The sequence below is a fragment of the Pagrus major genome, chromosome 11, assembly GCF_040436345.1.
Source record: "Pagrus major chromosome 11, Pma_NU_1.0".
NCBI classification, from domain to species: domain Eukaryota; kingdom Metazoa; phylum Chordata; class Actinopteri; order Spariformes; family Sparidae; genus Pagrus; species Pagrus major.
This window is the reverse complement of record NC_133225.1, coordinates 25089901-25102105: the sequence shown is the minus strand read 5'-3', so window position 1 is coordinate 25102105 and position 12205 is coordinate 25089901. Positions and strand designations below refer to the sequence as shown.

General features: G+C 40.6%; 1 protein-coding gene across 1 annotated transcript in view; it reads left to right on the top strand.

The window, feature by feature from the left end:
- The first annotated feature begins 627 nt into the window (after positions 1-627).
- cachd1 (cache domain containing 1) overlaps positions 628-12205 on the top strand; it is a 95681-nt gene continuing 84103 nt past the window's right edge. Inside the window, exon 1 of the mRNA XM_073475753.1 lies at positions 628-1130. Coding sequence (XP_073331854.1) covers positions 882-1130 — 249 coding nt within the window. The 5' untranslated portion in view covers positions 628-881. The remainder of the gene's footprint in view (positions 1131-12205) is intronic.

The window sequence follows — 12205 nt, the reverse complement described above, 5'->3', positions numbered from 1 at the left end:
GAGAAAATTACTTGTCAACTGTTCCTAATAAGTTAACTGTTTTAGTCATTTGCTGGTCCCAGCTTCTTAAATGTGAAGATTTCCTGCTTTTCTTTGTCATTTCTGACAAGTGACTTTTGGTTTTGAACTGTTGGTCAGACGAAAGAAGCAATTTGAAGACGTCACATTTGATGTTTCATGGACAAAACAATCGATTAATCGTGAAAATAATCGTCAGATTAATCGATAATGAATATAATCGTTTTTTGCAACCCTAGAGGAAGCACTGGGCGGGTGCACTGAGGGAAACTGGACATTTTTGCGGCATTTCTTAAATCCTCGCTACAGTCCTGCGAACTACTCCATGCATACATGTGCTTCATATATCAGCAATGACTTAATAAGTAGTTAGATAAAAAATAAAAAATGATCCTTGATGTTTTTGTCTATTTAGGATCACTCTACGCCCGCCGTGTTTTTTCCCAGCAGCAGTTGAACGCATCATGAAACCCTGATCCATAGATCCGGAGATCCAGGCGCCGGTAGGACTCCTGTGTTTCCACGCCTCCCACTTTCACCCCCATTGTGGTGAATCTCCGGCTCACACACACTTTGCCAGACTTCCAGGAGTTGGAGCGACTGACCGAAGACGGAACAGCGACGAGGTTTTCAGAAAAAGAGAAACTCTCCTGTGTCGCGCATGGATCTACTTTGTTCTCTCGGGGGATTTCACGGAGCTGCGATGGTTTGCGCCGCTGGAAATAGTGGAGACTCGTACCGGAGAGAAGGGGCACACGGACTCTACGCTGCAAAGTTGTAAAAGTAGTTTCCCTTGAAGTTTTTTTCCTTTCCGCCACCAGCTCAGACTCCGTGTTTCTCCAGCCTGCAGACCCACAGCCATCATGGCGAGGCGGACAGGGGACAAACCTCCGCCGTTCACGCCGAATACGCGCGCTGCTCTCGGGGATACGCACCTTCGCTTTCACGGGGGCTTCTCGGCTTTTTCGTGGAGCTTCGTTCTAATGTGCGCGGCTCTTTCTTGTGGATATTGCGGAGCCGAGACGGAGTTTTCCATCCTGGAAGAGGCGCAAGTTTTGGCCGATCAGATGAAGAAGCTGTCCTCTCAGGAGCTGGGAGTCTTCACCATGCAGGTAAACGTGGAGGAGAAAGCTTTTTGGAAATGTGTCCGTGTTGTGTGTTTGCGTAAAAGCTGAGATATGGTTTAAAGAGCCAAAGTGGCGTAAACGGGATTGTTGAAGTAGTGTATTAATGACCACAGAGGACAAGTTTAGTTGACAGAGTTGTTGGGGAACAGTTGGACGTGTGGTCGCTCAGTGTTGCAGTGCAACAACAGGCGCTTTGAAGTAAGGACGCATTAAATCCGGAGGTTTGGCTTTTGTTTAACCTCTTTATCCCCTAATCTGGTTCAATAGACGCCTTTTTAATTTTTTTAATTTATTTATTTTTTTTTTTTACTAAAGATCAGTCATTTGAACACATTTGCGTGCTGATAAATCCAAATAACCAGGAGAATATTTCCTGTCACCCACAATGATCAGCCCTGAAGCAGCATTTCATTGTATCATCAGTGGGTTGACCTGATTTATCCTCATAATGAATAAGATCAGCTTAATACAATTAACCGTGACGTGTGCAGGGTCATAAGACTGAATATGAAGATGGACACATGCCATTGTGCACATGAAAAGCCAGTTAGTATGATGCCTTCAGAGGATCTGTGCTCTCAAGTCCTGAACATCAAATCACAAGAATGAATAAATTCTTCACAGGCCTGATCTGAAGATCTGCTCATGATCAAATACAACATGTCAGATTTTATTCGCAGGTCATGTGTCCAGCAGCAGCAGTTTGAATCAGGGCTGCAACCAATCATTGTTTTCATTCTCAGTCCATCTATTGTGATTTTTTTTTTTGAAGCATCAGTTCAGTGATGATTAATTAAATGCCCATCACATCACATGTGCCCAGAGCTGAGGGGGATGATGACTCTGCTATCAAAATATTCTTCGATTCATTTTCTGCCATCGACAAACCAATTCAGGGCTTCAGTGAACAATTGTTGTCACTATCGATTAATCTGGGGACCTCCATGATAAATCGATTAATCGTTTAGTTTATAGAAAGTGAGAATTTTGCTTCTTTTGTCTGACCAAAGAAAAGCAGCCAATGTTTGGCTGAAAAAATGTATTGATTTAAAAAAATTGTTGACAATACATTTTTTTTTTCGATCAACTAATCGATTAATCGTGGCAGCTCTGACTGACATGATTTTTGTGTTTGATTTTTGCTTTTTTCGTTCCCCATTGGAGACTTAAAATCCCATTGTTGGTGAATGTGTGCTCATATTAAACTATACAAGCCTTGATTGATCCTTTATTCTAGAGCTGTAATTGTTACATCAATTAGGTGTTTGACAAAATTTGAATTAGAGCTGAAACAATTTGTCAGTGAGTCGTTTAGTCAGTCAACAGAAAATTAACCGACATCTATCTGAAAATTTTCAAGTGAAAATAGAAAACGTTAGTTCCACCTTTTTAATTGTGAGGGTTATTATTTGTATTTTGAGTTAATAGATCGCACACTTTGTCTTTTGGTCTGTAGGTCGGACAAAACAAGAAACGTTGAGATTTAGGAAACTGTAACAAGCACTTCTCACTATTTTCTGTTGTTTCTTAGACCAAATCTGATCAATCAGACCTAATTAATCGAGATAATAATCAGCAGATGAATCAGTCATGACGTTTGTTGCGGCTCTAAATGAGTTTAAACACACGGTGTGAACACTGCAGAATCATTAGTTTGCTCTATCCATCCGTGCACGGCTGTGTTGAGTCACCAAATGGCAGGAGGTGCAGGGTGCAGTGCCTGGTGCTGCAGGGTGTGTGTGTGTGTGTGTGTGTGTGTGTGTGTGTGTGTGTGTGTGTGTGTATGTATAGGGGGGGTGTTTAGCACTTCAGAGGCAGAGGCGCTCACAGGCCCTGAACACAGAGGCGAGGCAGCGGGGGGCCCCGACCCCAAATGGTGTTTCATCTTCTCTGCTTCCACACTGAGCCGCCTTCATCCTGGCTCTGGGAGTCGGCTTTGAGGGCTTCCTCTGATCCCTCTGGATCCGCCTTTGTCACCGCTCATCCCTCCCTGAGCTCCAGTTTGTGCTCAGTGTCCATCTTTTCCTGCTCTTTGCATCATTGTCTCTGCTGTCTGTGCACTCTGTCTTTCTTTTTTTTTTTTTAACAGTGTATTAGTCTTGTTTTCAGCTCATGCTGGGTCATACATTTACAATTAATCTCCCTCTTTTACTCTTTCTGGTTCTGTCTTTAGTTCTGTTTTTCTCCCATAGCAGAGTACGATTGTTTTATCAGTGTGCTAATATTTTTATGACTGATTCTGATTTCTAATAGTCTGTTCTGTTCTATTAAAAATATGCATCCGGCTTCATCCCTATGTGTCGTGGGAAAACAGTTTTGAGGCCATCGTGTTGTTGTGCAAGCTGTGAAAATCTGACTTGGCACGACGCTAATGTGAGTTTGATTGAAGCGGCACATTTCATGGATTTGTCAGAGCGGTTTTCCACTAATGTAAGAGATGTGCATCCAGCATGAACAGCCTGCATCTGCCCACGAAAACAACTGCAGGAATCTGTCGGCCGTGCTGTCTGTGTGGACGCCTGCTCTGATGCTCAGATGTGGCCTGACTCTCAGCCTGCAGGTGTGTCTGTTGAACCACATTCACTTTATCTTCCTGCCTCTTCTCCCTGTGCAGTGAAGGAGGCATTCATTTTGTCCTCCCTAAAATTAGTTTGTATTGACTTTAAAAAAGATCTGATTTCTGGAGTCGTAGCCCACATTCATTTGTGTGTTTTCCTTTTTTGGCACAGCGTCATCAACCCGCAAAGTTCTCTCTGTGCTATTTGGGAGAAGATCTGAAGGTTTTGTTATCAAGCGAGTGTCCCGGCATCTCCATTTAAAGCGTAATTCTAGCCCTCTCCACTCCACCCCTCATTCTCCGGCAGATGTGTAATTTGAGGCCCCCCTTGTCAGCGCTTCTGAGTCACTGGGTCAACCTTGTTCAATCTGTCATTGAGTTACTCAATTATCAGGGGACGTGAGGGTGTACAGTCGACGCTTGAAGTTGATAGGTCAACTTTCAGAGGATGTTTTGTTGGATTTATATTGTTAAAGCGATGCCCTGTGAAGTTTGAGTGATCTTTTTAAGGTATTCTTTCGCAATATACTACATTTAGTTTATTTTTATGAAATCAGTTCATTTCTGTCTGATTACTGTAACAACGAACTGTAAAGTTTGATGTAGGGTTAAGTGTTACTCTCCACTCCCTTGATTATTTGATCATTGGTTTAATCTATAAAATATCAGTTGTGCCCATCAATAATTTCTTAGAACCAAAGATGATGTCTTGAAATGCTTTATTAATTATTATTATTAATTATACGGTCCAAAACTGAAATGTATTTATTTTGCTGTCATTATGACACAAAGGCAACATATCTTCAAATTTAAGAAACCAGAACCAGAGAATGTTTTCATCAGGAAATAACCTCATGAAGGTCTTTGTGCCAAAGCTTTGTTATTGAATTATATTCCTCAACTCAGTTGAAGTGAACAATGTGCAGGAGTTTTTGTTTGGATTTTGTCTGCCTGTGGTCTTCTCTTCACTTACGCACCTGTTGGCAGCTGCTCAAAAGTTTTGCTCTGTGAATGAGGAAGTTGATTGAAACAATTAATCAAGTGTCAAATTTGTTGCCAATAAATCTTCCTCGTCTTCTCAGTTGCTTAACAACTCCTTTTATTAGCTCATTTGTCTGACAGGTTCATAACAGAGTAATTATGATCGTTAGCTCTTGCACAGTATCAGCATTTGAGTCATATTTCAGTCGTCCCCACATGAGAGGTGCCCTGGTTAGTCATTTTGACATCATTTACATACTACATGTCCTTGTACCTGGTGTGTTAATCATTTAAAACAGCTGTTGTGTGGCTCTTGTTGTGAAATGTTCTGATATCGATATATTGGCCGACATACACACATTCTTTTCATTTGCAGTGATCCCTCAAAAGTGGTTGTCTAACACTTGTGACAAAGATTTGTTTAAAATGACAGCAGTGCACTGAAACAATAAAACTTCAGTGGGAACCCTGAGCATTTTTTTCCCCTCAAAATCTCTTCAATCAGACAAGACAGACGTAGTTACTGATACATCTGTGATCCGATGATGTTGGCCAAAGGATTTATCAGTCGGGCTCTGTTATGTATCACTTGTTTCATCTTTGATTCAGGGTTCGTACAAAGTCTTAACAGATTGATAAAATGCTGAATTTCAAGCATTGTGTTTTGGAGGTGAGGAATATTCTTGAATTTGAACATAATCTGGTGTTTTATTGACACAATCCCTCATGTAAACCAAAAATCTTTTATAATTGCCGATAAATTATCAGCCTGGCATTAAGACATTTATATCATCGACCTTTTTATTGTATTGGTTAAAAGAAATAATACATGTTTTGCAAGGAGAGGAAGGAGAAAGTCTTCAGTGTTAACACAACAAATCTTAGTAGAGCTTTGGAATTTTAAATCGTCTTTGCTCACTACACCTTTGCCTTTTCTACCCTTAGATGTGCAAATACTACAGGTAATGAACTTCTTCCGAAATATAAAAATGTAAAATCACCGGCCATTAAAAGTAAGTGCTCATCGGTTATTGGTATCAGCTGAAAGATATCCATATAATGTTGTGTCAGAATTATCAAGAATTATGAATCTTGATCAAATCATACGATTAAGGTGAATATGAATAGCTGGTAAAATAAACCAAGTGACATTATACAGTACATTGAATGCTGTAAAGGAATTAGATGTGATGATGAAGGCTTCAAGAATCTGGAAATTGTTAGTTAAGATACCTCGAAGGTGCTTGAATTTGACTAAACTGCTGTGCAAACCCTGTTGATTCATGTCAGCCTGGCTTTGTCTCTCAGACCTGCAGGCTCTCAGTGTCTAAAACAGAAAGTTAAGAAAGGTTTTCCACATTCAAGTAGATACATTTCACATCTTTTTAAAATGATTAATGACACTGACCTCTGCCATGTGACGCACTGAGTTTTTTGGGAAAGCGGACAGCCTTCTCTGATACATGTAACTAATGAGCACTTCACGTCAGCGTCTCTGTGGCTTACAGCAGCAGGTTTTACACGACTATTTGGACTTTGGCTTGGATGTAAATATGAAATCTGATCTCCTTTTCCATGTTATTAAAACACGGGCCTGGTGCTGCTCTTGTCATGTGGCCGCCTGCTCGAGCCAGGACCACAGTACGTTCCCAGCCACAGATATAGAAACACACACTTGATTGCTATTGGAAACCTAGAATAAAAGAGAATGTGTAAAAAGAGATCAGTCATCGCTGTGTGAGAAGTCCAGTTGGCTTGGTGTTACTGAGAGGGTATCGGGTGATTATTTACAAAAGACATTTCACTGTGTTAGTTTTAAGGGCCTTAATCCACAGAGAAGTGTGGTTTGTTATTGAGGCCGGCTCGTCCAGTATCCCCGACCCCCTAATTGAATACTGATAGTAATTTGAGGGCAGTGGAGGTTTGTGCAGGAAAAGGCTCCACCACTGTCATTAAGTTGTGATTTTCTGGGTTGAGTTTGGTCCAAGTGCAACACCAGCCCCAATCCCTGCTTTGTTGTTTCTCTTCACGTGGACTAGAAGTTTTTATTTAGGGCTCGTTCACATTTATAAATATCTTCTCTCTGCGCTCACTCGCTTTGTTTCCACCTGTGTATTTTTTTTAAGTTCATTTCTCTACTTCCTCTCGTCTCTCGCTAGCTTATGCTGTGTTTCTTCTCTTTTCCTCACTTTATATTGGATGAGTTGCAGAGATGAGGAGGAGGAGGAGGAGGAGAGTTAGAGGATATACAGCAGGACATCAGAATTCCTGCTAGGTTCTCTGCAGTAAAGCTTCAAAGCCTTCTTGCCTCTTACTGCATCGCCTGCCTGGCTGTGTGCTCAAACAGTCAAGGTTACTGTGAGCCTCACAGGCCCTCTGCTACATGTGGGACTATTACTACCTCTCACTCATTCTCTACTTTGACTTTGAGTCCACATTTCTCTCTGTTTTGCAGTCCAGCATCACGCATATCCAGGCGTGTTCTTTTTCAATTAATAATATGAAGCTGAATTTTGTATGAATGACTGTACATCCGGTTGGACATGCTGTTGCGCTCAATGCACGGCTTGTAGATGTTGACTGCATGTTAAACTGTACAAAAGTTTAAAGTGTGTGTATGAGCCAGGATGCGTGTAGAACATTCTTCTTCACAATAACACTCATCCAAAGGGCAAACAGACACTTAGGTGTCAAATATGTCCCTGAGCACATTCCTGCACTTGTCTTGTTGGGGGATATGATGGGGCTCTTTTTGTTGCCCACCCCTCAGGGCACTGAGGTTACATAATATAACCAACTACTCCCTGCCAGTTAGTCCAGTGTACCAAATCACAGAATATGGAAACATAACATAGATGGATAGATATCGTCTCTTGTTTTGGCCCCCTTTGTCACGGTTTAACTGCAGTTTTCACACAAAAATTTGAGTTTTATGCAGGATATTGAGTTGAACTCCAGGTTCATGGATGAGTGTTTTGTTTATCACAGCATCAGTCAAGACTTTGGTGTGAGCTGTAGCTCCATACCATCCAGTCGAGATTTTGTTTTATTTAAATATGGATTCATTGATTTTTTTTTTTTTTTTTTTTTTTTTTTATATATCTGCAAAGAAGGTTATGTTTTTTTACCCATGTCCGTTTGCTGGTTTGTCAGCAGGACTACACTGGTCTCGGCCCAGAAAAAACCCCATTTAGTTTTGGCGTGGATTCAGATAAAGGGACAGATCAAGGATTTTTTTTTCTCAGAGAATAATGCATGGATCTTGGAAGAAAAAAAACAGATGTATTTAGGTGGCTGGTGTTTATGAGTGAGTATAAATTGATGCAGATTTTAGATCTGGAGATTTTAAATTATGGTTAAGCAGTTGTGGGTTGTTTAAAATTAAGAAGGATACAGAGCTATGGAGTTTGATATTGGATTAGGCTTGATTGAATTAAAGGGGACCGTTGGGCCCTGGTGGAAGTATGTGCTCCATCTACATTCTTGTTTTTGCTAAGAAATTGAAAATACAAAAATGAACATTCGATATTCATCAGCTTATTGCTAACTTTTCATGTCTGATGTTTGCTGGGCAGGTAGCGTTTTGTTTTTAGCCCCTTTGCTGAAAAACTTTAAGTGGTTTTAATTTAACAACTGGTGGTCAGACTGGTTAATATGATTTACCTCCAGCTCTCGTGTTGTCTCGCCACACTCACATAAACATCTGCCAGGTTTTGGAAGCTGTAGGAATTTCTTCTCTGTCACCATTCGTCTGACCTCCTCTCTCTCGTGTGGGATGTTCAGGTTGTCGGAGCAACAGGTGCTTTGCATTAGTCAGACTTGCATTGCACTGCACGGCACAATTCCTCGTTTTTTACTCCGGCCATAAATCGTGATGTGCCTCAGCGGTTTATGAGCCTTCGAGGCTCGGCTGAACTATCTGCTCCTCTCTTCTTTTTCCATTTTAACTGTCGCTTTTTTCCAAACTGTTATTGCAGGGAGTGTTTCTTTCTTTTTTTTTTGGGATTCATGGTCCCAAGTTAATGCTGATACATGAATACTTTATTACTCCAAGTTATTTTGTTCTGTCTGTGTGTGCTTTAGTGTGTTTTTATCCAAATTGGAAATGAACATGGTAACTGGTGTGATAAGCTGTTGGGTATACATGGCCTTATTCTGAACTGAATGTTTCTATCATGTAGAATTTAAAATTATTCATTAAAATGAGGAATTGTATTTCTTGAGTCCATTTTTCATGGAGAAACAAGGCTCTCTGCCAGCAGCTGCAAAACTCCACAGGGACATCTGCACTGTTTTAAAACTTGGAATGACTTCGATATCAGTCATCAAAATTCTTGGCCTGTCCAAAACCCGGGAAACAACCTAGTTCTGTCAACTATTACCTTTATCATCCCGTCACAATGCAGGAGAGAACAGAGCAGACGGCCACGTTTTCATTAAATGTGGAGCCGTTGTATGTTTTGGCTCAAGTCCAAGCACCGAGAGGCTCTGGCGCCCCTTGTTTCCAACTGCTCTGCTTCAAACTGTCTCCAACCTCCAAACTGAACACATATCAGAAACCATGAAGTCCCCAGACTCGTTGGACAAAACTGGGATTTAAGTTCGGCTGTTAGACGGAAAACGGTGTCGCTTCTGGATTCAAGAAAAACAACCTCATGTAGTTGTCAATCTTATATATTTGAATTCATCCAAGGGAACACAAAAAGATGTCTCAGTGTTGCAGTTTCATGAAGAAAACATCTAATAAATTCACAAATCAACCCCAAATTGCTGTTTTATTCTTTGGCCACATCACCCAGCCCTACTTATATTAATTTTACAGGTTTAATCCTAATTGACAACAATAAAAGTTACATTTAGAGCATCAGGACTTGATTTTTTTCTTATAATGTGTGGAATGTGTGGTTTTCTGGTCACAAGTCACAGTTGATTTTGTAAAATGTCCCATTCAGTCTTTTGACCTGGCCATGAACATGTTGAACAGCTGCCAAACTACCTCCACAGAGACAGACACAGACATCATGTATCATTCGGAGTCTGGCTTCATCTTGATCTCAATCTACCTGCAGCCCACTTCCATATCTTACTTGGTGCTTTGAAGCCTGCTGGAAGAAAGATACGGAGAGAAAAACATTTTCAGGGACGTGTTTTCTTTTTTCCCCCTTCAGATTTTGGACAACACGACTCCCATTCATTTCAATCAAATCCCTTTAATTTTTTTCTTGCCTGTGTAAGTACAGCCTAGTGCACCGTCTCTTGGCTCCTGCTGGACTGCGGTCAGGATGGAGCAGAAAACTGATGTTCTTCCCCTTCTGCACCAGCTGTTGTGGTTTAAATCTGTCTGTACTGTCGTGGCCAGATCATTTATCTGACCGCTTTTTGATCTGTTTCCCGCATCTCCCAGTTGAAGAAGGCCTCTCTCTTTCTCTTTCTTTGGCCTTGGCTGAAATTGGTTCTGCAGTGATTTGCAGCGTCCTCAGCCTTGGCCTTTTTTGTCTGCCTTCTCTTGCTCTCTCCTCACTTTTATCCAGTTTTGACATGCCCTGTAATGCTAAGCTCCCGTTAAGAATCTAGACCATGATTTCTGTTGCTGCTATCTAAGTGCAGTGTCATTAAACACGGTCAGATCAGAGAAAAATAACATCTTTTCCGGTTGCAAACATCCTTTGGTTATCAGTTTGACCGGAGATAAACATCAGGATGCCAGGCGTGCACGCATACATTCACGTGTCTGTGTATTGTGTCATACTTAATTATAGAGCCGAAAAGGTTATTTAATGAGTTCAATCGTGTCAAGCCAAAATGTTAAATACTGACAAGACTGCTATTTCACATTCGTTTCACTGCTGCGCCCACCTTTTTAATTTAAGTGCACGGCACATAATTAAGGAGCACCCAGTAGGGCTGAACGATTTATCGTTTTCTGATCGACATTGCGATTTCAGACAACGCGATCATGTGATCACCAAAGCTGCGGTCTTTGCAGTGCTCCTGACTGACCCAGGATCTGTTGTGTCAACTAATTTACACATACATGCCGTCTCCCTACCATCCTGCCAAGCTCACCAATCAGAAGCGGCATGCTACTCGTGGACAGGTCACGCTAACCAATCAGTATTAACCTGCTCCTTAACTTGTTCTGAAATGGCTTCAGCTGGACCAGAAGCGGTGTTAGGGGTTTTAATCCCTAAGAAAAACAGCACATCGGTCATTTGGGAGTATTTCAGGTTTGAGGCTGCAGACGTGTACCAGAAACAGGTACTGTGCAAAACCTGTCGCGCTAAAGTTGCAACATCCAGCGGAAACGCAACCAATTTATACCGGAACTTGAAAAATCACCACAGGCATTTGCATGATGAGTGCATGACGAAAAAGTCTGGTGAAAAGTCCGGTGAAAATGATACTCAGGCCCACTGTAGCAAACAGACTACAATTACAGCATCTTTTGCCAGTGTAACTCCGTATATAAATATCTAATATATAATATCCGTTAATAAATACATTTGGAAGCAATTTTTAACTTTAGTTTTCATCCTTGCATTAGAGTAATAGCAATAGCAAGTAATTGAATCAAATCAAAATCGCAATATTTGCCAGAAAAATCGCAATTAGATCTTTTCCTAAAATCATTCAGCCCTAGCACCCAGTAATACATTTTAACTTCACTTCTTATCACATTATGTAACGATTGTAAACAGGAAAGATGGTGGAAATACTAACAGGTTTTTCTTCATTTAAATCACATGTAACAAGACATTGCCATAATATCAATTGTTTACCAGTGCGACACGTAAACAGTTTAGTCGCCCTTTTTTGGTGCATGTGCAACCAAAATACTCGCACCCTGACGCCCTGCTTACCACGTCTAGTTTAAGTTTAAGTATTTGCTGAATTGATCTGTTTTGATCATTCATTGTAAGCTGAAAGTCTTGGAAAGTTTTAGGTTTTGAAGAGTAGCTGAGACCAAAGAAACAGACATTTGAAGAAATCATTCAATCATTCATCACAATCATCAATCACAGCGCACTTTCACATTATTTATTTATTTTTTTACATTTTATAGATGAACTGATTAATTTATTGACTGATAACGTAATGGTTTGTTGTCGGGATTCGACCACAGGGCTCATTCCCATTATTAGTAATGAAGGATACCAATAATATTAGGAACCGCTACACATTTGCAATAAAAGTTTTAAATCTTTGTGTCGAAGTTTAGAACAAACAGAGATGGAATGTGACTACATGCAATTAACTCTTGTACTCTACTGAAGTACAATTTTGATGTACTTTATTTGAGTATTTCCATTTTCTGCTACTTTATACTCCACTACATTTATTGACAAAATATGTATGTTATTTTGCAGGTTCAGAATAATTAAATGTTGATTGGCTATTGCTTGTGATGCATGGCCAATCAGATAGTGTTGTGGGCTGGACATTGGACAGATTTTTTTATCAGCAATCAGACACAAATAACACAGATGCTGATAATCAGAAAAATGCTGAATCGGTCTGTCCC